Here is a 24,599-nt window from a genome sequence, read left to right on the forward strand (position 1 = left end):
AGTTATGCTTGTCCTGGGGCCTCCTCAGGTGAGTTTTCAGCCCCCTGGAACGGGGGGCTCAGAGGGTGATTAAGGCTTGACTTCACAGAAAGCCTGGTGTTTGGATTAGCTGGTGTCTTGGGAGGAGACTGAGCCTTTAGGTGGTCCAGCTGTGGGGACAGGAGAGGCTGAGTCCAGAAGATGAAGTGGGAGCTGAGACCACCCTCTCTTCATCAAGGAACAGTCTCCAGAGTTCCCAGCCCAACTGCTGCAAGGGTGAGCTAATTTGGCCTCCGCTCCCACCATACCAGTTTCCATGGATACATTTCAAGCCTTAGTCTGGTCATCTTCAAAAGCATCAAAGGCAGCAAACCCCATCCGTGCATAATCTTTTGTTAGAGCCGCACAAATAGCCTTTGTAACAGCCCTTCCCCCATCCCTCCCACCCATCCTCCTAACCAAAAAAACTGGCTTAATTTGTGGCACAGTCATCCACTGACAGAAGCATTGGACTTTTCCTGGAAGTTTTGAAGACCTGAGTTTGAATTCCAGCCTTGTCATTTGTAAAATGCAAATAATAGCACCTAGGGCATAGAGGTGTAGGGATTAAATAAGATGAATGTATCTGAAAATGCCTAGCACATTGCCTAACTAAATGTTAGTTTCTTTCCCCTCTTTCTTTGTCAGTTGCGCCACTCAGAAATCAGGGTTCTCCAGTAGCACCCACAATCCTTGTACAGCATCCCCTTGTGTGTTTCATGCATTTGATACTGAATAAGCTGTCCTTGACATCAGTTCACTTCCCCTGGTGGCTAACATCTAGTGCTTTGACTGGAGCCCCATGGTGGGGGTCTCTCAACCGTTCTCTCTGCTGGCCCCCAAGTTTGGGAGGAACTGGTTATAGGGCCCTGAAGGTAAATGGGCCAGTGTCTTTCTCTCCCTTCTTGAGGCCAAGTCTTTGCTGGGAGCGTGCAAAGGCACACAGAGGTGGGGGAAGCTCCTTGCCTCCTGAGAGTCTGTTCCAGCAGATGGCTCTGCTGCAGTTCTGCTTAGGAGGTTAATGGACACCAGATGTCTGGGCAGGCAAGCTTTCATTTTCTCCTGGAACCACTTAATTTGGCTGAACATCTGCCTTGGCTTCCGGGCTTTTCCGTCACCTGAGCTTCAACACTGGTTCAGTCACCACCAGTGGACATCAGAGGAGCTTCCTTGCCCCTTTCCTTACTCAGGGTCTTGGGGTATACTAGCCTGATTTGTGAGAGGTAGAGGTGGTGGTCGAGAGGGGACAAGAGTGGTCCATGGTTGCCTCCTGTCACTGTCCTTCATGTTTGGTCTGTTGTCACTGAGCCTTCCTGTTGGAAAACCAATTTTAATCCAAAAGAATGGTGTCTGCCTGATTAGAGAATATATCTATCTGGACCAGCACTGGCTGGCTGTCAAGGGCAGGGAAGTGGGGGACAGTCTTTGGAAATGACTTGAAGGAGATACCTCCATGCTCACCCCTCTTCCTGCTCCATGGCCTTCATTGATGCATTTCTAAACCATTGATGGCTGATGATCTCAGGGGGCAGTTGCGACTTGAATTGTGCTTTGAAAGTATCATTTTGTTGTTGGTATCACTGGTTTAAGCATTGGCATGTGTCAGAGTGACCTGAGGAGTTTAGTGAGGCACAGACTGCTGGACCCCACCATGTCAGTAGGTCTGGGGTGGAGCCCAGGAATCTGCATTTGAAGCAAACATTACAGGTATTGATGATGCAGGTAACTTTACACTATTCCAAGCAATGTGGTCTGGAACTCTGTCTTTTGGGGTTCTGGAATTTCTTCTGGCTTTCTATTTCAGGGATGCACATACATATTCATGTTTGTTTATTTGTTTGTTTTTCCCCTTCTTTGCCTGGGAAACTGCTTATCCAATAAGATCCAGATCAAAAATGGCTTCAACTGTGAGACCTTTTCTGAACACCCTTTTATTGGGCAGATTAACTTCCTCCTTTTCTTCCATAGCACTTTGCAGGTACTTTTATAGGACAGCACAACTCACATTAATCATGGGCTTTTATGTGCTCCTTGAGGTCAGGGAGCTCATCCTCTTCATCTTTCTATTTATCCTAGAACGTAGCATAATATCATGTCATAGGCACCAATAAATATTTACTGACTGAACACAATAATCCTTGTGGTAAATAGGGTCTTCATAAAGTATATTCAAATAAGACAATTTTAGTTTTGATAATATAGCTTATTTATCTTAAAAACAACATATATTGTGACATTTAAAGGACAAATAATTTTCTTCTCATGGTTCATGGCTCTAATCCTCAAAGGGCACAGTTTACTACCTTTCTGGCTAATGCTCTTTTTTCATCCAAGCACATAAATGATGCCTTGCATGTAACTGCCATATTATCAGCCCCTGCTTTAATCAGTTTGCTTTTATTTATTTACTATTAAAAAAATTTTTTTAAGTAGGTTCTGTACCCAACGTGGGGCTTGAGCTCATGACCCCAAGATTAAGAGTTGCATGCTCTCCTGACTGAACCAGCCAGGCGCCCTAATCAGTTTGCTTTTAAATGCCATTTTCATGGTTACTAGCCAACCTGTAACCTATGTGGCATTTTGTAGTTCCTAAGGCCTTTTTTTGAAGCCTTGATTTTTTTCTTAAACATCTGTACTTTAATGTCTAGAGTAATATTGGCCTCCTACTTCTTTTTTGTCATAGTTCCTCTGTTTAATACCTCCAGCTGCTTTCTTTCTCAGTGGCAGGTTTCCAGTGGACAGGTATCACATGTTTGCAATTGTTTTTGGACAGGGCTTGGCACATCCAGTCATAATGAAACATATAGAGTGTTAGACACTTTATAAAACACTTTCTCATCAGCCATGCTTTGCGGTGGAAATACTATTATTTCCCCTTGAGGGTCTCACCAGCTAGTAAAAGACATAGCCAAAATTTGAAGGCAATTTTACTCCCTTCTAGATTCCATGCTTTCAAAAATAATCATTGCAGCAATACTTATAATAACAAACAAAGGCACAACCTATGTAATGTCCAACAGGAAGAGAATAGCTAAGTGTTGGATGGCATCTTAGTCTGCTCAGGCTTCTCTAACAAAATACCGTGGATTGGGTGACTTAAAAACCAGACATTTATTTCTCACCGTTCCAAAGGCTGGGAAGTCCAAGATGAGGGTGCCAGCATGGTCAGGTTCTCAGTGAGGGCTCTCTTCCTGGCTTGCAGATGACTGCCTTCTTGCTCTATCATCACATGGTGGGGAGAGAGGGAAAGAGAGAGTGTGCACAGGCAAGTGGGCATCAGAGCTCTGGTCTCTTCCTCTTTTTACAAGGACACTAATCCTCTCCTGGGGGCCCCACCTCATCATGACCTTATCTGAATCTGATTACCTCCCAAAGGCCCCACCTCCAAATACTAGCACATTGAGGGTTAGGGCTTCAACAAAGGAGCATGGGGGCAGACACATGCATTTAGTTCCTAACAGATGGTCACAGCCATTTGATGGAATATTACTCAGTCCTTAGAAACAAGGCCTCTGAAGGCGATATAGCAACATGTAGACGTTTTTATTGTCATGACAATGATGTGAAATGAGCAAGAGAAGAAACATGGGAAAATGAATGCCATTCAGTTGTTGGTGGGGGTGAAATGCCATGATTTTTTCTTTTTTTAAAATTTCAGTCAGTGTTGCTAGAACATCAGTGTTGGAAAACAAAAACACAACACCGAGAACACCCTCCCCATCCGCCACCTTTGCCACTACGTATTTGCACTTTATTAATGCTTCTGAGGTGCTGATGAAGTGATAACAACTTTCAGCTCCCAGAGAGCAAGTGTGTGTGCATGAGTCACAGGAGTGTGGTCTGACGCAGATGATTAAGCCTGTGGCAAATGCAGAATTAAGTAACTCTGATAACAGAGCCCTGGAGCATCCTTCTTGGAGATTAAACCTTTCAGGCTTTTAGCAGCTGAGAGGTGCTGGGGATCAGAGATAGCAGGCTTAGAAAGGAAAAGAAGGGGGGCACATATTAGTTGGGGATGGGAAGGAAAATGCATCCCATTCAGGTTAGTGCTCTTTTCTGAAATTGGCTGTCGCCTGGAGTTTCGGTGGAAAGCATACCATTATCTGGGGAGAGGGCAGTGTGTCTGCCTGCTTCCTGTCCTTCTCTTGCTTGCCTTCCTACAGGCTGGAGTTTGGTTTTGTGTGCTGGCCTATTCTACCAGCTTGTTTGTGTGTGAGTTTTCATCCTCACTTGCTGACTGATCCTGTTTTACATTTGAATGACCTTCAAAATGTAAGGGCGGTTTTAGGCCTTTCTGAGAAGAGGAGGGACTGGCTTCTTTTCTTCCCTTTCCTTGCACCTATTCATTCAATACATATGTAGTTTGCCCCTTTCTTGTGCTGGCCGCAATGCTAGGTGCTGGGAATAGATAGAGATACGGTCTTTGCCTTCATGGAACTTAAAATTAAATATTGGTTATTCAGGACTGGCTACACACTTTGCGGGGCCCGGTACGAAATGAACATGCAAGGCCCCTTATTTGAAAATTATTACGAATTTCCAGACAGCGCTGGCAGAGCACCAAACCAAGCACCCTCCTGAGCGCTGGGCACTAGGTAGCTTGTATGTATGCAGTTTGTGTATCCAGGAAGCTGGCCCTGAAGTTGTTTCTTGCAAGCACATCGCATAAGAAGAGGGATTTAGGGCTGCAGCCCTACACGCCGTGCGGTCCCCCAGTCTCCCGCGGCCGCCTCCCCCAGGATTGGCACAGGGCCTCTCCTCACTATGGCAGCAGCACGCCACGGCACGCTCGACTTGAAGCTCGGCGCCAAAGCTGATGGCGAGACCATTCTAAAAGGCCTCCGGTCCATTTTCCAGGAGCAAGGGATGACGGAGTCGGTGCACGACTGGCAAGACCACGGTTATCTAGCGACCTACATCAACAAAAACAGCAGCTTTGCCAGTTTGAGAATTTACCCACATGGATTGGTTTTGTTGGATCTTCAGAGTTATGACGGTGATTCGCAAGGCCAAGAAGTTGACAGTCTTTTGAACAAAGTAGAAGAAAGAATGAAAGAATTGAGTCAGGACGGTGCTGTGCGGGTGAAGTGATTACCATCCATAATTCAGGAGGAGCTATCGACAGATACTGGCCCACTGCTGATGGTCGCCTGGTTGAGTATGACATAGATGAAGTGGTGTATGATGAAGATTCACCTTATCAGAACATTAAAATTCTACACTCGAAGCAATTTGGAAATATTCTCATCCTTAGTGGGGATGTTAATCTGGCAGAGAGTGATTTGGCGTATACCCAGGCCATCATGGGCAGTGGAAAAGAAGACTACAGTGGCAAAGACGTGCTGATTCTTGGGGGTGGAGACGGGGGCATATTATGTGAAATAGTCAAACTGAAACCAAAGATGGTCACTATGGTAGAGATTGACCAAATGGTGATTGATGGATGTAAGAAATACATGTGGAAAACATGTGGCAACGTCTTAGACAATCTTAAAGGAGACTGCTATCAGGTTCTAATAGAAGACTGTATTCCAGTACTGAAGAGGTATGCCAAAGAAGGGAGAGAGTTTGATTATGTGATTAATGATTTGACAGCCGTTCCAATCTCCACATCTCCAGAAGAAGATTCCACAAGGGAGTTTCTCAGACTGATTCTTGACCTCTCAGTGAAAGTACTGAAACAGGATGGGAAATACTTTACACAGGGTAACTGTCAGTTTGACAGAAGCCTTGTCGCTCTATGAAGAACAGCTCGGGCGCCTGTATTGTCCTGTGGAATTCTCAAAGGAGATTGTCTGTGTTCCTTCACACTTGGAATTGTGGGTATTTTACACTGTTTGGAAGAAAGCTAAACCTTGAAGACCAATCTCTCCTAATCATGTGTGCTGCAAATAGCCTTCCTACCTTCATATGCTGTACATGACATCGAAATGAGTCAGGCAATTGATTGTGATTTCCTTCAAGTTTTCTTTTTTTAATTATTATTTTTAATTTAAACAAAGCAAATGGAAACTGTATATTTTGATGCGCTAGGGTGTTAATTTTTTTGAAAGTCAGCTGAAGGATGATTAGACAGCACAGCGAAGGCTGCTAAATGCACTGAACCCCTAGAATGTGATTTTTGTTACTTTTTTTGTGTGTGTGTGGGGGGGCTTTTTGTTTTTGTCTTGGTAGACTTCGAATTTGGTTGTTTGGAAGAATGAACATCATTGTTTTGTTCTGGAGGGAAGTTCTTTGATGGTGTTTCTTTCCCCCAAAATTGACTTAGCTATTAAAATTTGGTGCTTATAAGAAAGAGTTAAGAAAAAAATGAATAGCAATGCTTCGATTAAAATTATAAATGAGAAAAAAAAAAAAAAGAAGAGGGATTTATTCCTTCTTTATTGGCCCAGTCTTCCTTATCACTGTGTGCAGAAATCGAGCAGCCTCAGAAGAAGTGTTACCTTTGACTCAGTGGGCCTGCATAGAGAGACAGTAGAACACAGATAAAAGACCGTGTAAATATATATATTTTAAAGATTTTATGTATTTATTTGACAGAGAGAGAGACAGCGAAAGAGGGAATACAAGCAGGGGGAGAGGGAGAAGCAGGCCTCCCGCCGAGCAGAGAGCCTGATGCAGGGATTGATCCCAGGATCCTGGGATCATGACCCGAGCTGAAGGCAGATGCTTAACGACTGAGCCACCCAGGCGCCCCGTCAGTGTAAATATTAAATACCTTTTCGTTGTTTGACACATGCAACTAGGCCACATGGACATCCATAGAACGTTCAACTTCTCTGAAAATATCTGGCCATAATCAAATATATGATAAAGGAAATCTTTACCATCCAAAGTTTTGTCCTTGGAAGCAAATACATAGGCAGTGGTCAGTCTAATTACTCTGGGCCTGAAGGGTTTTTTTTGTTGTTTGCTTTCTTGATTTTTGAGAATAGTTTTCTTTTTCTTTTTTTTCCCCCAAAGATGTTATTACCAAAGATAATGTATTTTATGCAAATTTACCAGAAAGCAACTGTTCAGTAAATAACAAGATTATACCAGTTTACTGGTAAGTGTACTTAATCCCTGAGCAATAGGCTTTGGTAGAACGCCCGTTTAGTGTGGTGATGCAGAGGAGGGAGTTTACCTGTTTCTAGCAACAGCCACCTAGCGGAAGGTAGTAATAGAACTAACAGTACCTACAAGAGGGTAGTTTCACATCTCTCAAAGTGTCCTCTAGAATATTAATTTTAAGGGAGAGATTCTACCTAAATTGGTTAATTTGATTCTGTTCTCTCTTGAAGATTTACCATTCATGTGACAGTCCCATGGCAGCGAAGAAGCCATTAACACTTTCTTTTTTTTTTTTAAGATTTTATTTATTTGATAGAGACACAGCGAGAGAGGGAACACAGCAGGGGGAGTGGGAGAGGGAGAAGCAGGCTTCCCACTGAGCAGGGAGCCTGATGCGGGGCTCGATCCCAGGACCCTGGGATCATGACCTGAGCCGAAGGCAGACGCTTAACCGACTGAGCCACCCAGGCGCCCGTGACACCTGTTTTAAAGAGTAATAACTAGCAACTATATCTCTATCCGTGGACATCTATATAGTTATATAGATAATATATGTATAACTCTAGCAGTCTATGTATAAAACGGATTCTGAAGACTATGCTGTGGGACACATTGGTGATACACTTATAGACTTTTTTTTTTTAAAGATTTTATTTATTTATTTGACAGAGAGATAGAGAGAGAGCACAAGTAGGCAGAGAGGCAGGCAGAGGGAGAGGGAGAAGCAGACTCTCCACTGAGCAGGGAGCCCGACGTGGGGCTCGATCCCAGGACCCTGGGATCATGACCTGAGCCGAAAGCAGCCGCTTAACCGACTGAGCCACCCAGGTGCCCCACTTATAGACTTTCAAGATGCGTGGTCTGGGGTCACGGGATCTAGGTTTGAGACCCACTCACAACCATAAACAAGTTACAAGGCCTTTCAGAGACTGTTTCCCCGCCCGTTAAGTAAGAATACCTGCATCACACAATCGTATAGATTAAATGAGACACTAGGTCTGAACATTTTGTAAACTGTTCAGTTGTCCTGCAAAACACTTCATGGTTACTGAAATGATATTGAAATAAATAGGAACTATTGTCTTATCTGCGAGTGAGTAAACTGAGGCCTAGAGAGGTTAAGAAGGATATCTGGAGTTCAGAGCCACAAAATGGCAAAGACAGTCTCCTCAAGATATATTTTAAACCAGCTCTGCTTGTAGATTTTAGTTTAGAAAACAGGCTACCTCTTTGCCTGATGAAGCAGCCAGCGGCGGATGTTGGCATCAAAAGCCTAACTTTTCCTTCCAGCTTTGACATCTGATGTTAGCAGAATGATGAATTCAGAGGTGACAGATTTCAAGAGGATTTGTCTCCTTTGCAGGCCAGCACACCCTGTTATCTATATGAATCTCTTCTTCTTTTTTTAAAAAAGATTTTATTTATTTATTTGACAGAGAGAGAGAGCACAAGCAGGAGGAGCGGGGGAGGGAGAAGCAGGCTCTTCGCTGAGCAGGGAGCCCAATGTGGAGCCCAATCCCAGGACCCCAGGATCATGACCTGAGCGAAGGCAGACGCTTAACCAACTGAACCGCCCAGGCGCCCCTATGAATCTCTTCTTCACTGAAAACCAGCAGTGAGGGCGATTTAAAAGAGGAGGTAGCTTTTCCTGTCAGGAATGACGGGGGCTTGGTGTGTGTGATTTATTGAAGGTGTGCCCTTCAGGAAAAACCTGTAAGGGGAGAGGGCCTCAGGAGAGGGTAGAGGGAGGAGCTGAGGGGGAAGAGGCCTTAAGTCTAGCCTTGGCTTGATTCCTTGGGGGCTCCAGAATTAGTCATATTACTGACTTGTTCCCTGGATGAGATGGGGCGGCCAGACTTTTGCACCCCTATGTCAGTCACAGGTCTCAGGCTGTCAGGGCTGGAATGGAATGTAAATCAGTGATGGGTTGGAACTGACTCCTAAGGGCTCACTGGAGCAGACTGTCGGATTTTTAGGCATTTTGTGAGCCACTATTAAAATGAAATTATATAAACATATAATTAAATAAACAATATTAAAAACAATAGTAATAGTAATAGATGTTCAAAACTCCTCACTTCCTAATTATTTTACTACAGTTTTCTTTTGGTGCTCTTGTGGTTCTTTTTGCCTGCTAATACCTTTTTGGTGGAAATACCATGGGACAAAGGGCTGTTGTCTGTCACCTCACAACTCCACAGTCAGTGATGTCATGTTGGTGGCTTGGTGGGAGTGTTTACACCAGGAAAAGTGGCACTCAAACCAGGGCTCCCTCCTCCCCCGCTACCAGAGAGCTGGTGGTTAAACATTTGCTAGCATAGCACAGGGTGTAACCTCCTGGGGGAGGCAGCTTCCCCGCGCTGGGCAGGCAGGGTGGGAGCTGTCCAGGGGAGGGGGCAGCTGGAAGCCACTGGCAGCCCGCACAGCAGCTGAATGGTAGGGCAGGCATGGCCTGGGAAAGGGGAGCTGATGGGGCACCAACAGTGTCTGCTGTACTGTGGCATGTCATTTGACGCTTTCTCCACGTCCTGACTTGTAGCACCCTCTCTTCTGTTTTTGGAAGTTTCCACGGAGAGGAAGGAACAATGGACCGTTAAGTCTGGAGTCTGCATTCTGGTCTTGGCTTTGCCAGTACCTTGCTGTGTGATTTTGGGAGAGCTATTTGACATGTCTTTCCCTCGCCCATGAAAAGAGGGATCGGACGATCTCTGGGAGGCTTTTAGCTCTGCACAGACTCAGACTATGTGATGCTCTTAGGCACTCCAGCCTGAGTGGGAGCATTACTGGACCACGACTTGTGTATTACCTACAGGACGAAACACACAAGTTTCCTCTCTGATCCCCAGGCTTAGAGGGCCAACAATAAAAAACAGGTAACATTTATTGAACACTCAGCATTTTAGGCCTTAGCTGCTCTCATCCATGTATCAATCCTGTGAGGTAGGGTTGGTTTGTTCTTTCTCTTTTTTTTTTTTTAAAGATTTTATTTATTTGACAGAGAGGGACACAGCGAGAGAGGGAACATAAGCAGGGGGCGTGGGGGAGGGAGAAGCAGGCTTCCCGCGGAGCAGGGAGCCCGATGTGGGACTCGATCCCAGGACCCTGGGATCATGACCTGAGCTGAAGGCAGTCGCTCAACCAACTGAGCCACCCAGGCGCCGATGTTCTTTCTCTTTTACAGATAAGAAAACTGAGGCCCAGAAATATTCAGTAACTTGCCCAGTCACACAGCCAGCATGTGGCCAAATTGGGATTCCAGCCCCAGTCTGCTTAATTCCAGAGCCTGTGCTTTCAACCATTTCCCATTTTCCCTTATTGGAAAAGAATTTGCGAGAGGCTCGCACTGCATCAGGGTCCCCATTTGGATTCCATTCCTCCTCCACCTACTCTCTACCTTTCTCATTCTGGGCACTCTTCTGGGTAGAATGGATTGGAAGACTTTTTGCAGCTCAGGCCTTTGTAACTGTGGAATAAGCCAATGAAGGAGGAAGGCCAGGAGGGCAGAGGCCAGCTGTGCACTTAGCCGTTTGTCTGGGATGCACAGTGATGGGCGGGAGGGGCAAAGGAGTCTGGTAATGAGTGTCTCCCAGTGATACCTCCCAAGGGGTGCTGCAGGTGCTGTGCTGCTGTCTGGGGCTGTTGGGGCCCTCAGAGCACAGCCAGGAGATGGGGGATTTGTCCTTGGGTTTAGTGACAGGTTGGATCACCTTTGCCCTGAAGGCCCTGCTGCTCTTCGTGGTGTCTGGGTCTGGGGCCAGGTGTGGAGGGACCACAGCTCACACTGACTCCTTGCTACTGGGAAGCCCATGAAGTGCAGCTTAGCCCCAGGCCAACGGGATACTTTCTGTGCAGACCAAAGAGCCTTATTTCTCGCTGCTTCAATCAGCCTCCCATGCCTACTCCAGTGTAACAGAGATCTGAGTCTTACCTCCCCAGTGTCTGGCCCAGAACCCCATCTTGGTGATTAAAATCTCCTCGTATATCTCTTGGTTCTGTAGGCCTCTGCCACCCAACCCGGGCATTTCCTCTGCCTGGCTCCCCATTTCACAGAAGGCGCTAATGCCTTTCTTGTGATTCTGCCAGCAGAGAAATCGAGGTCAGGGAGATCTGCCAAGTACATGTTTTGATGGTTTTTAAGGAGAAGCAATGTGTAAGTGGTCACTGAAGACAAAGGGCTGAAGGGACGGCTTCAAAGAGAGAAAAAAAGAACAGTTGAAGCAACCTCTTTGCCCCTGAATTTTAAGAAATGAATATAAGGAAGGAAGCCAGGCTGGGCTTGGGAGTCAGGACACCCCCAAACATCAGCTTCCCCCTGTAGGATTTCCCATTTCAGTGACTGATGCTGTCATCTGTCCTGTTGCTCAGGCTGGAAACCTGGGCCTTATCCCTGACTTTTGCCCTCACCCCAAAGTCTATTTGGTTACCAAGCCTTGTTGCATCTATTTCCTGAATATCTCTTGAGTTCACTGCTTCTTCATGGTCACTGCCCACTACCAAGCGTTCACCAGCTCTTACCTGGACTGGTGTAGCACTCCCCTCCCTGGTCTTGGTCTTCCTGCTTCCGGCCCTGTCCCCTTCTCTCAGCCGTTCCCAAGTTCAGTCTGAAATACTTTCCAGAAGTGCGTATCTGACCTTGTCATGCCAGCCCCATGTTAGAACCCTCCTTCAAGGTGACGTTCAAACTCATTAGCCTGCCAGCTCTTCTTGCTCTGCTCTTACTTGACCCTCTGTGGTGGGGGTCCCCAAGACCACATGTAGATTTGATGATTCACTAGAAGGGGTCACAGAACTCAGAAAAGTTATTACACTCATAGTTATGGTTTATTACAGCGAAAGGATACAGATTAAAGTCAGCAAAGGAAAAGGGGCATAGGCAGAGTCCAGGAGACTTCAAGCATAAGCTTCCAGGTATCCTTTCCCGGTGGAGTTGTATGGACAGTGCTAATTCTCCCAGCAGTGATGTGTAATAACACAAAGAAAATATGGCCAACCAGGGAAGCTCACCTGGGCCTTGGTGTCTAGGGTTTTTTTTGGGGTCAGTTACATAGACATGGATCTTTCATTTGACTGACCGTAGCTACTCAGTCTCTAGCCCCTCGTAGAGGTCCAGGGCCCCAGGCACACAAATATAGGCTTTCACCATAAATCACATTATTAGTGTACACTGTCTGGTGTGGCCCAAAGCCCCAGGTATACAAAGACACTGTCAGGCAGAAGAAACAAGATCTCAGAGTTTATCTCCCAGGAACTGGTCAAGGACCGGTCCTTTCTTTGGAAAGCACAAGGTTTGAGCACCCCAGGCCTGCTGAGTTAACCCTTTATTGTACACCCTCCAACCTCACATCCAGTACTCTCTCCCAGGCACCCCACTATTATGTAGCCTGCATTCTCATGCCTCTGTGCCTTTGCATGTACCGTTCCATCTGCTTGAAATTCCCTTCCACCTCTCCTGCCATAGTCACTCTTCCTCAGATCTCCAGGAAAGCATCCCTCCTGTGAGAAGCCTTCCTCAATACCCCCAGCCAGGCCAAGTTTCCCATCTTGTGTACCCAAAGCACTGTGTAAATACCTCCTGTCATTCATCGGTCACTGCCCACACAATAGGAAACACTGTAAGTGCCTTTATTTTTTTTAATTTTTATTTTTTTAAGTTTTTATTCAAATTCTAGTTAGTTAACATACAGTGCAATATTAGTTTCGGTGTGCAATATGGTAATTCAATACTTCCATACAACATCTGCTGCTCATCATGACAAGTTGTATGGGGAACATGGGGAACATGAAGTCCATTTAAAAAAATGTTTATTTTATGTTTTCCCAATTATAAAAGTAATACTTGCTCATGATAAAAAGGTGGGGCCATGTGTCACATTTCAATTTTTTCTCTCCAGTGCCTTCAACATAATCATCCTGGTGACCACAGGACCTGGGCCTGGCCCTGCCTCCAGGTTGTTCCCTAAACCTCTCTAAGGTTGTGAATGAGGGTGGCCCACACCTGTGTTCTTTCCCATCCTCCTCTCCCCTTCATTCCAGAAACATGTGGCATGGGGCTGGGAGCTGAGGACAGAGAATTGAGGCAAATGCAGCCCCTGTACTGAGGAGCTAAGGGGGGGCTGGTGGGGCAGGCTAACTTCAGAGGGCGCATTGTGGTGCAGTAAAGTGCCATGAAGGAAAGGTGTGGCAGCATGGAGGAGGAGGAGTGACGTTTTGTTGCAGGAAGTAGAGATGGAGCAGGGATGGAGTCAGTGAAAGTTTCCTGAAGAAGTTGGCATTTGGGCTAGGCCTTGAAGGAACTGAGGATTTTGTTCAGAAAGGGGAGGAAAGAAGTTTCCAAGCCAAGGTCATGGAACAAAGGGCTGAGTGGCAGTGTATGGCCTGGGCTGGCTGAGCCCAAGGCTGTGGGCCTGTCCTTCCTCCAGCGTCCCCAATCCTCAGATGTGACACACCATTTGACTTGCCTTTGATCCCAGGTGGGGGTTGTTCCCAGGGGGCTGTCCTTGCCGAGCTGCTGGCCCCAAGTTCTGTTTTGGTCATGGGGCTTGCTTATTTATTTATTTATCAGTCATTTGGCCCTGGGTATGTGTGAAATCATAATTCAGGCTCAAAATTGCTGGCTGATTAAAACGTAGTGAAACAAAAAAATGGGGGAAATGTGCACTGAGACAGATGCCGAGCATCCCCAGGTAGCTTAGCTGCATGCCAGTTTTAAGCCTATAAATAAGTCGATGGGCACCTCCCTCTGTTCTGAAACAGCAAGCCCTGGGGATCAGAGCCAGCCAGTGCTATTCCATTATACCACATTTTTAGTTTGAAGGAGTCTTTTGAGCAAAATGGGACTTTCTGGGGCCAACTTGTCATACTTGGGATTATGAGGAGACCTGTATGTTCATGCCAAGAGCTCAGTGTCCTACCTGAGTCCTGCTGACTCACCTGTTCTCATCTCCTGTCTTCTAAATCACTCACTGGTGCTCCCTGCTCCTGTAACCAGACTCTCCCCTCCTTATCCTGCTGCAGCCTTTGGGAGCTTTGATCAGATTGCCAGGGCTTCCTGGGATACTTTTCCAATGTGAGTTGACTTTGTATGCATTGGTGAAATTACCAGAATCTTCCACTGATTATGTGAGGATGTTTCTAAATCCAGTTCTTTTCTTTTCTGAATGTTTCCTCCTCTCTGTGTTTAAATCCCTTTGCCACTTACTGGTCCTGGGATCTTGGGCAGGTTACTTAACCTTTCTCATGTCTCAGTTTCCTCTGTATAGTGAGGATGATTGTACCCCCTTTCTAATTGTTCTGGCAGGAGTAAATGAGATTATATATGAAAAGCACTAATATGCTTGGCGCATAGTAAGCACTAATAAATGGTAAAGAGTATTATGATTATCCATATCTCCAAATTATACTCTTAAGTCCATCTCCTATCTTAAACTCTGAACGGAATAATGGGAAAAAAGGAGATAATAGGGACACCTGAGTCTTGGTTCTTCCACCAACTTACTCAGTGATGTTGGGTAAGACAACACTTCCTCTTGGGACTTAATTTGGCTATAGTAAAATGATGAGGGTGGATTAGCTCAGGAGGGACAGATATATGAAGAAGGGAGTACTTCTGGATTTTCTCCCTCATTTCTTACTGGTTTCAGATATGATCTCAGAATCTTCTGAATACAGCCCTCAGTCAGCCATGTTAAATTGATTAAATGGCTCCTGAGTTGACATCTGTTTTCTCTCTCTGGACTAGATGATATTACAGCTTTGAATAACTGTAATCTTAAATAAAGGGGTGTGGGGACCCCTATTTTCAGGCTCCACAGGTAGTTCATCTTCTTAACCAACTGAGCCACCCAGGTGCCCTATTTTTTTTTTTTTTAAAGATTTAATTTATTTATTTGACAGAGAGAGAGATAGTGAGAGCAGGAACACAAGCAGGGGGAGTGGGAGAGGGAAAAGCAGGCTTCTCGCTGAGCAAGGAGCCTGATGTGGGGCTCGATCCCAGGACTCTGGGATCATGACCTGAGCCGAAGGCAGACGGTCAACAACTGAGCCACCCAGGTGCCCCGGTAGTTCATCTTCTTATTGTCTTCCCACATAATTCTTCCCACTAAGTATGACAGTAGATAAAAACTGACTTCCAGAAGGGACTAGTAAGCATTTAGCTAAGGATAGGCTGGAGCTTGCCCTCTTGGATGCAACATTTCCTACACTTCAGTTTTCTCTGGGTAATATTCCAGACAGCCCTACTGAAGATCTGAACACACTGTATTTCTACCTTTGAATTTGGTTTTTAAATCAACTTAATAAGTATTCACATTTATATGTCCTGTTTTAGGTGGCCTCTTCCCTCAAGGAGTTTATAACTTTATAGGGGAGGTAAGATTGAAGCACACAGAGCAGTGGAAGAACAGTACAAGGATGTCTACAATCAGATGCTAAATTACGTACTAAAATACATTATAAGTCAGAGATAGGAAAACAAAACATCATTGCCACTTTTTGTAAAAAAACTTTGCCATGGCAGACATAACTAATGAATCACGACAGACTTCCCTAGCATGCTCAGATGCTACTCAACAATCTCAGCGCCGAGTTGTGGGCAGCCACTACCATAGGTCAGAGTTGGCATATGAAATAAAATCTGTGTGTCATCCTGTGTTAGATAAAATATGTAAAGCTAGCTGCTGTAGCAGAGAAATCTCAAAATCTCAGTGGCTTAGCACAATGAGGATCTATTTCTTTTTCTTTTTTCTTTTTTTTTTTTAAGATTTTGTTAATTTATTTGAGAAAGCATGAGCCAGGGGGGTGGGCAGAGGGAGAAGGAGCAGCAGACTCCCCATGGAGCAAGGAGTCCGATGCGGGACTTGATCCCAGGACTCTGGGATCATGACCTGAGCTGAAGGCAGATGCTTAACCATCTGAGCCACCCAGGCTCCCCTAAAGGTCTATTTTGAACTCATTTTAAATTTCGAGGGGAGTCTGCTCCACACAGTCATTCAGGGACCCAGGCTTTTTCCATCCTGTGGCTTGGCTCCTCCTCAAGGCCTGTGGAGTCCTTTCCACTCAGCCATAGATGGGGAAAGAGAGGACCACAGCTGAGAATTCTTTATGGGCTAGGCCTGGAAGGGCATGCACTACTGTGTTCACCTTTTATTGGCCAGAACTCAGACACTGTGACCACACCTGACTGCAAGGCAGGCTGGGGAATGTAGTCCAGCTGTGTGCCCAGGAAAGAGGGAAGAAATGCAGATATTGGTGGGCACTAACAATTTCTGCCACTCACCCTGGAGTAACAGGAGACTTCTAAAAAAAGTAGAGTTGTCAGAGAAGGCTTTGAGAAAGGCTCTGAAAGATGTCTAAGACATGGCTATGTCAGGAGATGGGGAAATTCCAGGTGGGGGCAAAAACAGGAGTAAAGGTTAGGTGTGGGAACCATTTGGTTTCAGGCAAAGACAGGAAGGAGACAAGATTGGCTAGATCTAAAGGTATGTAGGAAGAAATTCTGCATAGATGGGATTGAGGAATGGTGGGTCCTTGACTGTGATATCTCCTCTCTAAATGGCAGAAATTTGGACAAGTGTTTTGTTTCCAGCAGAAGGGTAAGACCCTGTAGCCTCACTGATCTGATTCTTTCAGCTTCTTTTTTTTCCCTCTGCCATCCTTTAATGAACCCAACAGCCTATTCAGAAATACCACCCTTTCCCAAGTTTCCTCAAAAACCCTTTCTTTAATGGTGTAAAGAGAATTTCCATTGAGAAGAGAGTGAGTGGGCCAGGGAGCCAGGAGCACTAGGTCTTCACCCAACTTTGCATCTCTCCTTATTTGCATTTATTATCATGCACTAATTATTCACAGAGAGCCATGCCCTTTGTGGGTTCACATTAATTTAGATTGCTTTTGAAAAGCAATCAAGGAGGGAATTAAGTGATCATACATCAAAGGGAGAAAAGACATGGCACCCAAGAGCCGGGATGCGCTTTGCTGTAACAGGCTATGTCAAGCTGCAGTGAACTTCTCTTTAGTCCAGGAAACACTGTGCCTCAACTCTCCTAGCACCTCTGCAACCCTGTCCATAGCACTTTGGATCAGTATCCCAGTGGACGGAAAGGTAGAGGAGGCATGTGTGGCAGATGATCACTGGGCTGAGACGCGACTCTTTCTCCTTTCCAGCCTTAGTTTCTGCATCTATAAAATGAAAAGTTGGATTAGATGATCTTTTACACCCCTCCCTCTAGGTCCGCAACTCTCCACCAGTCTTTTGAAGACATGTAATTGCATAACACTACAAATAGACATGCTAATTACCTGCCCGTAATCCATAAGGTTTTCCTTGCTCAGTCTTCCCATAGGCGTTATTAGGAACAGGAAAGTGAACTAATATTTCCCTGTCTTGCTCCTGCTTCAGTTATCCAGTGTTGTTGATCTAGACCATGGATTTCTCCGTTTGCTCTTTGTTTGGTTTGGGGCCTTTAAAAACCTGTGTAAAGTGTAATATACGGAAAAGCACATGTTTGGTAAGTGTGGTTTGATCCTTGCTTTTTATGATCATCTTCTTGTATCCTTCCCTCCCCTAGCTCCCCCTCCCACCAGCCATGTCTTCTGATTTGGGATGGACACTGAAACAAATCTCTTATTCCCATAGGCCTTTGGCAGGGGTTGTTTGCTAAATGAGTTTGGGAGACTGACTGTGGACCTGGTTTCTGTTTCCCTAAGCACCCTTATGGTTAATGCAAAGATTTGTGGGTATTCTGAGGGTGTGGCTGATTGGTACAAGCCATATCTTACACAGGCTGGGGTGAGATGCCCAGGGGGGCAAACCTCCAGTGGAATGAGACAGAGACTGAGGGCAGGGCCCTGACTGAAGAGCTTAACACAGGAAGAGAGTGAGGCCTAATGGAGCGCACATTCTCAAAAGGAGGAACAAAGAAAGAAGCGGCAGAGACAAGATTCATATAAGGCAGTGGGGTGGGGCAAGTTCCAGCAAGAAAGAGAGGATGAGGAGGACGGGGCTGAGACAGCCCACTGGATTTGTGATTAGGAGATTGGCAAAGACGGTGCTTTTTTGAAGAGGTGAAAGGGTGGTGATGTGTGGCGAGATAATGGATGCGAAGCGCTTAGCAGTTTCTGTGTGTGCTGGTGTGGTTCTCCCCCTAATTACCTCCCATCTACTCTCAATTCCTGGGCGACAGTGATTAAATCCTGCCCAGCCCATTCCTCAATTAATCCCCTGACTGGGCTGCTTCTTTTTGACTTTTTATCTTGGAGGCACATTGCCTTTTAGAGAGATTGCCATTAAAGCTCTTTTGCTGGAGAAAAAGTAAGATTCAGGGAGAATTTAGTACCCACTGGCTATAGAAAGAGATAATTAACCTTGCTCTGGGGCTGTCCAGATGACAGGCTGCTCCTCTGTAGAATAACAGATGCTCCTGATGTTTATTCAAGAGCAGCTTATTGACTGGACTGACTCAAATTGAGTAGATTTCAATAACTGGCAATAATATCTACTTCGGGCTACCTAAGGACATGGCATAATTATTCCTGGGGTCATATGTACATGCTTGGTTTTGGAGAGAACTGGAGTTGACCTACTCAAGCTGGTTCACGCTTTCATCTCACATTTAGCTCAGGTTCTCCAAAGGACAGGTTCCTTATCTGTAAAATGAGGTAAGTAATACGTAGTTTGCATAGTTATATGAGGATTAAATGAGATTGTCTGTCTCACGTACTTAGTGAGTCCTTGGCATGTAGTAGGCATTCAGTAAGAGGTGGTATATATCTTTTTTTGAAGATTTTATTTATTTATTTGACAGAGAGAGAGAGAGCACAAGCAGGGGGAGCGGCAGCAGAAGGAGAAGCAGGCTCCCCACTGAGCAAGGAGCCCAATATGGGGCTTGATCCCAGGACCCTGGGATCATGACCTGAGCCTAAGGCAGATGCTTAACCTACTGAGCCACCCAGGTGCCCCAAAAGGTGGTACTAATGCTATTACAAGCAAGCATTTATTGAGTGTCCCAGGTGCTGTTATAGAATTTATAATACAGGACCCTGTTCTTAGGAAGCCAGCAATGTAGCAATAACGGGAGATTCAGAACACACAGGAAATAATCACCAGGTGGTGTGGTAAATATAGTAATAGAGGGGCACACAGGATTCTGTGAGAACACAGAGGAGAGAACGAAGGATTCTTTCTGGGTGAGGCAGACAAGCCTTCCCTAAAGGAGGCATCTTGTAAGTTAGATCTTGAAAGCGAAGAGCAAGGATGTTCCTGGCAGAGGAAACTGCAAAGTCCAAAGGCCATGATGTTTGAGACAACTTGGTGCTCTTTAAGAAAGTGTAATTATTGTGGTATGTTGGGGAGGGGGGATTGAAATGGGCTTGGTAATCATTTCTGCCAGCCCCAGGGTTTGAGGGATGGTTGTGCTGGAGGATGCTGAGCATTCAGGTTTGGTTTAAAGTAGAGTGCTCCCAGCACTGTGCCTTGCTGAGCTCCGTGTGCCTACCCACTCCCATCTAATCCTCCCAGGGGCCTTTCGGGAGGGATCAGCCTTGGCATCCAGGGCTCATTACACTCTGTCTCCAGTCCTTTTTCCCCTCTAATCTCAGACATCAGTATTTCTCAACATTTGCTCAGCAGCCCTCTTACAAACTGGATGCCACTGGTCTACCCTCCCCTCCTGCAGTCAGCCCAGTTCACAGAAGGCTCCTTCTCCCACCGAGCCTCCCTCTCTAGCCACTACAGCTTTGATTCTCTCTGCCTTATTCCAAAACACAGGGTAGCTAGTGAGAGGCCCAGCCCAGGCATATGGGGATAGAGAGGCACAACCTGGTGGCAAAGGCGTGGCAGGGTGTCCAAAGGTGCCCAGCCTGCCCAAAGGGGACTGGAATCCAGGCAGGCAAAGGGATTCATGGTGTTTCCAAAACCACAGACCGCCCTCTTCCTGCCCCCCAGTAGGTGGATAGAATACTACAAAGGGGCACCTGGGATCCTTGGGAATCTAGTGCAAGGCCTTCTAGGGGAAGACCCCAGTCTGGTAAGAGCAAGGTACACCAGACAGGTGACTGGAATAACACCCACTCAAGGCTTGGGAACAAGGTGGGATTCTATTCTGTCTGATACGCTGGGATTCACACTGTAGGAGCCACAGGGTGGGGCCTGAGCTGATTCCTACCTTCTGTTGGGAAGGGATGTTCTGGAGCTGGGGAAGAGGCTTGGGAGGAGAGGTGCCAGGGTGAAGAGCCAGGCTGGGCTGGATAACCTCCACCTTCTAATCTCTCCTATAAAGTAGCTAACTAGCTCTTTGCAGTTCGTTTAACCCTTAGCTTCCTTTGGGCCTCATGCCTACTTTCTTGGGTTGGTAAATGCCTTTTACTTTGTGGTCAAGATCTCATTGAACTTTCAAGTGGCTCTGCCTAGCTTCCGTCTAGACCCCCAAATGCCTACAGGGCAGGGCCTATGTCTGTGTCTGTAATTCTAATAATAATAATGACATCAACAGCACCCATTTATTGACCACTTCCTCTAGGTGCTGGTGTATTTACATGTATAATTCATTCAGCCTTCACATTAAAACCTGAGGCAAGCTGATCCCCATTTGACAGATGAAGAAACTGAGGCCCCCAAAACTTAAAACCTGGTGTTGAGTGAAGGTCACATAACTAGTAACTGTTATAGTTCAGATTCAAGTCAAGTCTGATGCAAAGTCAATACTTTTAATCCCTGTGCTGTTCTGTGAAACAAAATCATTTCAACTTATTGAAACAGGTCTTTGTTAAAGGCCATAACTGTGTGGCATATTATGTTTCTTCCTCACCTTGGACTCTGGCATCACCTTGCTCAATAATCTCTGTATGTGAATTAGTTGCTTGGTTGAATGGGGGTGGGGATTGAGGGGATGCACAACCCAGGGGGGCCTGGATTAGAGGGGAACCTTGGGAGTGGATGGAAATGTCTGCAAAGAGTGTTTTCCAAATGGCCCCCCAAAAGCATTCTGCCTAGCAACAAAGAGCCTTTCAGAATGCAGCTCCTAGGGGAGGAGCTTACAGCGGTGGGGGCAGTTGCTGGAGTGCTGGTCTCTGGCTCCACAAAGGAGGCTAGAAGCAAAGGATTGAGTTTCATCTTGGGGAGTATAGCTGCGGGGGCGGAGGGGCTGAGGGGCTGAGGTTGGGGGGGTGGGAGTGAAGGCTGAGGGGAGTGAGAAGGTCTTTAGGAACTGTTTTGCTGTGTATGCGTGTGTGTGTGTATGTGCGCATGCGTGCGTGCACGTGTGTGTGTGTGTGTGTGTGTGTGTGTGTGTGTGTGAGATAACAAATTTGTGTTTCAGTATTAGAACACCGCTATGTGGGTGTAGAAGGATGTGCTCAACTGGTTTCCCAGAGAGATATGTGTTTTTAATTAAGAACAGTCTTAAATGATAAAAGTAATACATTTTTACTGTAAAAATGGAAATATCATAGAGGTATATAAACCTCTAAATAAAACATTGAAAGCTCTTGCCACCCACTGTATGTCATCACTGTTAACACTGTAGAATGTATTCTCCTGGACTTGTGTGCGCATGTGTGTACGTGTGTGTACGTACAATCTTTTATATACACATAATTAAACATCTGTATAATAGATATGTAACTATAATGGCTAAGTTTTATTGAATGCTTACTACATGCCAGGCTCTGTAATGAGTATGAGGTGTTCTTTATTTTCATTACCTCATTTAACTCCTACATTTCTATGAAGTGACATGTTATAATCCCCATTCAAAGGGTGAAGAAAGTGAGACAATAGTAAGTTGCAAAGATGTGGAAATGTGGCTTCCAGCTGCACACTCTTCCCTGTCAGCCAGGTATGTGTTGTTTCTAACAAAGTGGGACCCTCTTAGCTCTCTTTGCGACTTGGCATCTGCTCTGGGCCATTATCTTGGCTCCTTCGCCTCTTCTCGGAGTTTCCCAGTTATGGCCTTTCCCTCTGGGCTTAGTGTGCTCAGTGAATGTCAGGGAAGGAAGTATGCTGAAGTATGAGGTTTGATTATCACTGGATGAGTTTGGTAGGCAGAATAATGCCCCCACCCAAGATGTCTGCACCCTAACTCTCTGGGAACCTATGAATGTTACTTCACATGGCAAAGAGTCTTTGCAGATGTAATTAAGGTTAAGACCCTTGTATTAGTTTCCCAGGGCTACTGTAACAAAGCATCAAAAACTAGGTGACATAAAACAACAGAAATTTATTGTCTCACAGTTCTGGAGTCAGAGATCTGAAATCCAGGTGTCAGCAGGGCCATGTCCTCTCTGAAGGCTCTAGGGGAGAATCCTTTCTTGCCTCTTCTAGCTTCGGGTGTTTGCTGGTAGTCCTAGCTGCGCGTTGGCTTGTAGATGTATCACTTCCGTTACGTGGCCCATCTTCTCCCTGTGTCTTCACATCTTCCTTCTGTGCATGTCTGTCTCCTTGTCCAAATTTCTCCTTTTTATAAGGAGACCAGGCATATTGGATGGGAGCCTACATTGTGACCTCATTTTAATTTGATTACCTCTGTTAGAGCCTATTTCCAAGTAAGGTCACATTCTGAGATATTTGGGGCTTAGGACTTCAACCTGTATTTTTTTGGGGGGGAAGATACAATTCAATCCATAACACCCTTAAAATATGAAGATTATTCTGGATTCTCCAGTAGGTCCAGTCTAATCACATGAGCCCTTAAACCTGAGAAATTTCTCCGGCTGGAGGCAGAAGAGAGATGTACCAGAGGAAAAGTCAGAAGGATAGGACACACTGCACCAGCCCTGGCTCTGAGACATAGGGGCCCTGTCTAAGTACAAAGATTGGAGAGAGCCCTCTGAGAGCTAAGGGCACCCCCCAGCTGGTAGCTGGCCAAGAAATGGTGACCTCAATCCTATAACTGCAAAGAACTAGATTCTGCTCCAACCACAGTCCACAAAGAAGTGGACTCTTCCCAGAATCTTCTCATAAGAGCTCATCCAAAAGACACCTTGATTTCAGCCTTGCAAAACCCTAAGCAGAAAACCGGCTGAGTCAACCCGAACTTCTGACCCATAGAACTGCGAGATAATAAATTTGTGCTGTATTAAGTTGCTACGTTCTTGGAAATTTGTCCCAGCAGTAATCCAAAAGGACTACAGTCACCTTCCCATTTCACTGGCCCTTCAGTGCCTAAAGCCAAAGAAATGGCCAATGCTAGGAATTCCTTGGGCACTCATGCCTACTTTCTTGGGTCTTTGAATACTAATACCATCTACCTGTGCAGAATGCGGTATCTCCCAATATCTTTGACACAAAATTTCATTTGCATCTCTCAGTAGCCTTGTGAAATGTGGGGATATTATCCTTCCCATTTCACAAAGGAAGAAACCCAAATTTAAAGAAGCAAGTGCCTTGCTCATGGCCTCAGGAACTGGATTGCAAGCCAGGTTTCTTGCTTCCAAATCACATGCGCTTTTTGCCACAGCCCACAGCTGCCTCCATTTCCCAAAACATCTGTTGTCTGCACACAGTGACAACTGTCCAAAGGGCTGGGCTCCCTTGTGATGATGTTGAGAGCCTCCTTTTGCTCAAGCTGAAGCCAGTGGACAATTTACTTGGGATGCCGAAGAAAGAATCGATCCCTGCCATCCGTGGGAGGAGGTTGGCAGGTGCCTGCTAATGCCTTTTTCACTTCAGGTTCTACAGTGGGAAGGGTGGTAAGCTTTTGGAATTACAGTTAAGACAAGAGAAACTCACTGGGAATTGCACTGGCCAGGAAATGGATTCACAGAGTCGGTGAGAGTCACACAAGGATTTGGAAAATGAGCAGGACTGAGAGAGGATGGCTGTGTTTGGATTTCTGGCGTGATTGCAGGGTATGTCTTTTGCCCATGCCTTCCGACTCCAGTTGCTTTGATAAAACTTGCAGGCAGGAACTGGGTCAACCCTGAAGTGACCCACCCCACCCCCAAGTCCATCATGGTGGCTGAAGGTACACCATGCGGTTGCCTGCTTCTGCAGCCAAAAGAACAGTGGTGGGAGAGCAGAAGGGCAAGGGGAAATATAGGCCGAGAATAACTTCCTGCCCTGCCTTGCTTTCTGTGGCTTCCCCGCTAACCCACTGTAACTCTTATTAACTCTCTTTGTCTTTCTGTGGGTGGGAACCAAAGGGCCTGTCTTTTGAGGGCAGCTGTGTGCCTATTAAAAGTTCCTTAGCAATTTCCACTTATCCTTCTTGAGCCTGGGGTGTCCCCTCCTCAGTCTTGTTCTGTGCATGGAAAGGGGGGAAGCCCAGGTGACTTGTAATGCACCTTCCCCAAGCTGAAACTCTCTTGGGAGCTGTGAAAGCCACCACACTCCCTTCCTTTCCCCTGCATGCCTTGGGGTGCACACCGTGCTAAATGCTGCGGGGATGTCCTGGAAATGTTGGCCTAGTAGGCTTCAGCCTTGGAGGCAGCATGGCACTGTAGAGAGAACTCAAGTGTTTATTAAACACCTGCTGTGTGCCTGGCCCTGTGCTAGATCTCAGAGACATGGCACCCAGCAAGCAGCCAGAAGACCA

General features: G+C 45.9%; 2 protein-coding genes across 3 annotated transcripts in view; both read left to right on the forward strand.

Moving 5' to 3' along the window:
- SRGAP3 (SLIT-ROBO Rho GTPase activating protein 3) overlaps positions 1 to 24,599 on the forward strand; it is a 241,093-nt gene that overhangs the window by 46,294 nt on the left and 170,200 nt on the right. The window lies entirely within an intron of this gene.
- On the forward strand, positions 4,783 to 5,877 carry LOC110584967 (spermine synthase-like). Its single transcript, XM_021695155.1, is given in 3 exon segments — positions 4,783 to 4,960; positions 5,107 to 5,731; positions 5,733 to 5,877. Coding segments are annotated over 3 exon segments (948 nt in total).

This window comes from Neomonachus schauinslandi, chromosome 1 (genome assembly GCF_002201575.2).
Source record: "Neomonachus schauinslandi chromosome 1, ASM220157v2, whole genome shotgun sequence".
Lineage (NCBI taxonomy): Eukaryota > Metazoa > Chordata > Mammalia > Carnivora > Phocidae > Neomonachus > Neomonachus schauinslandi.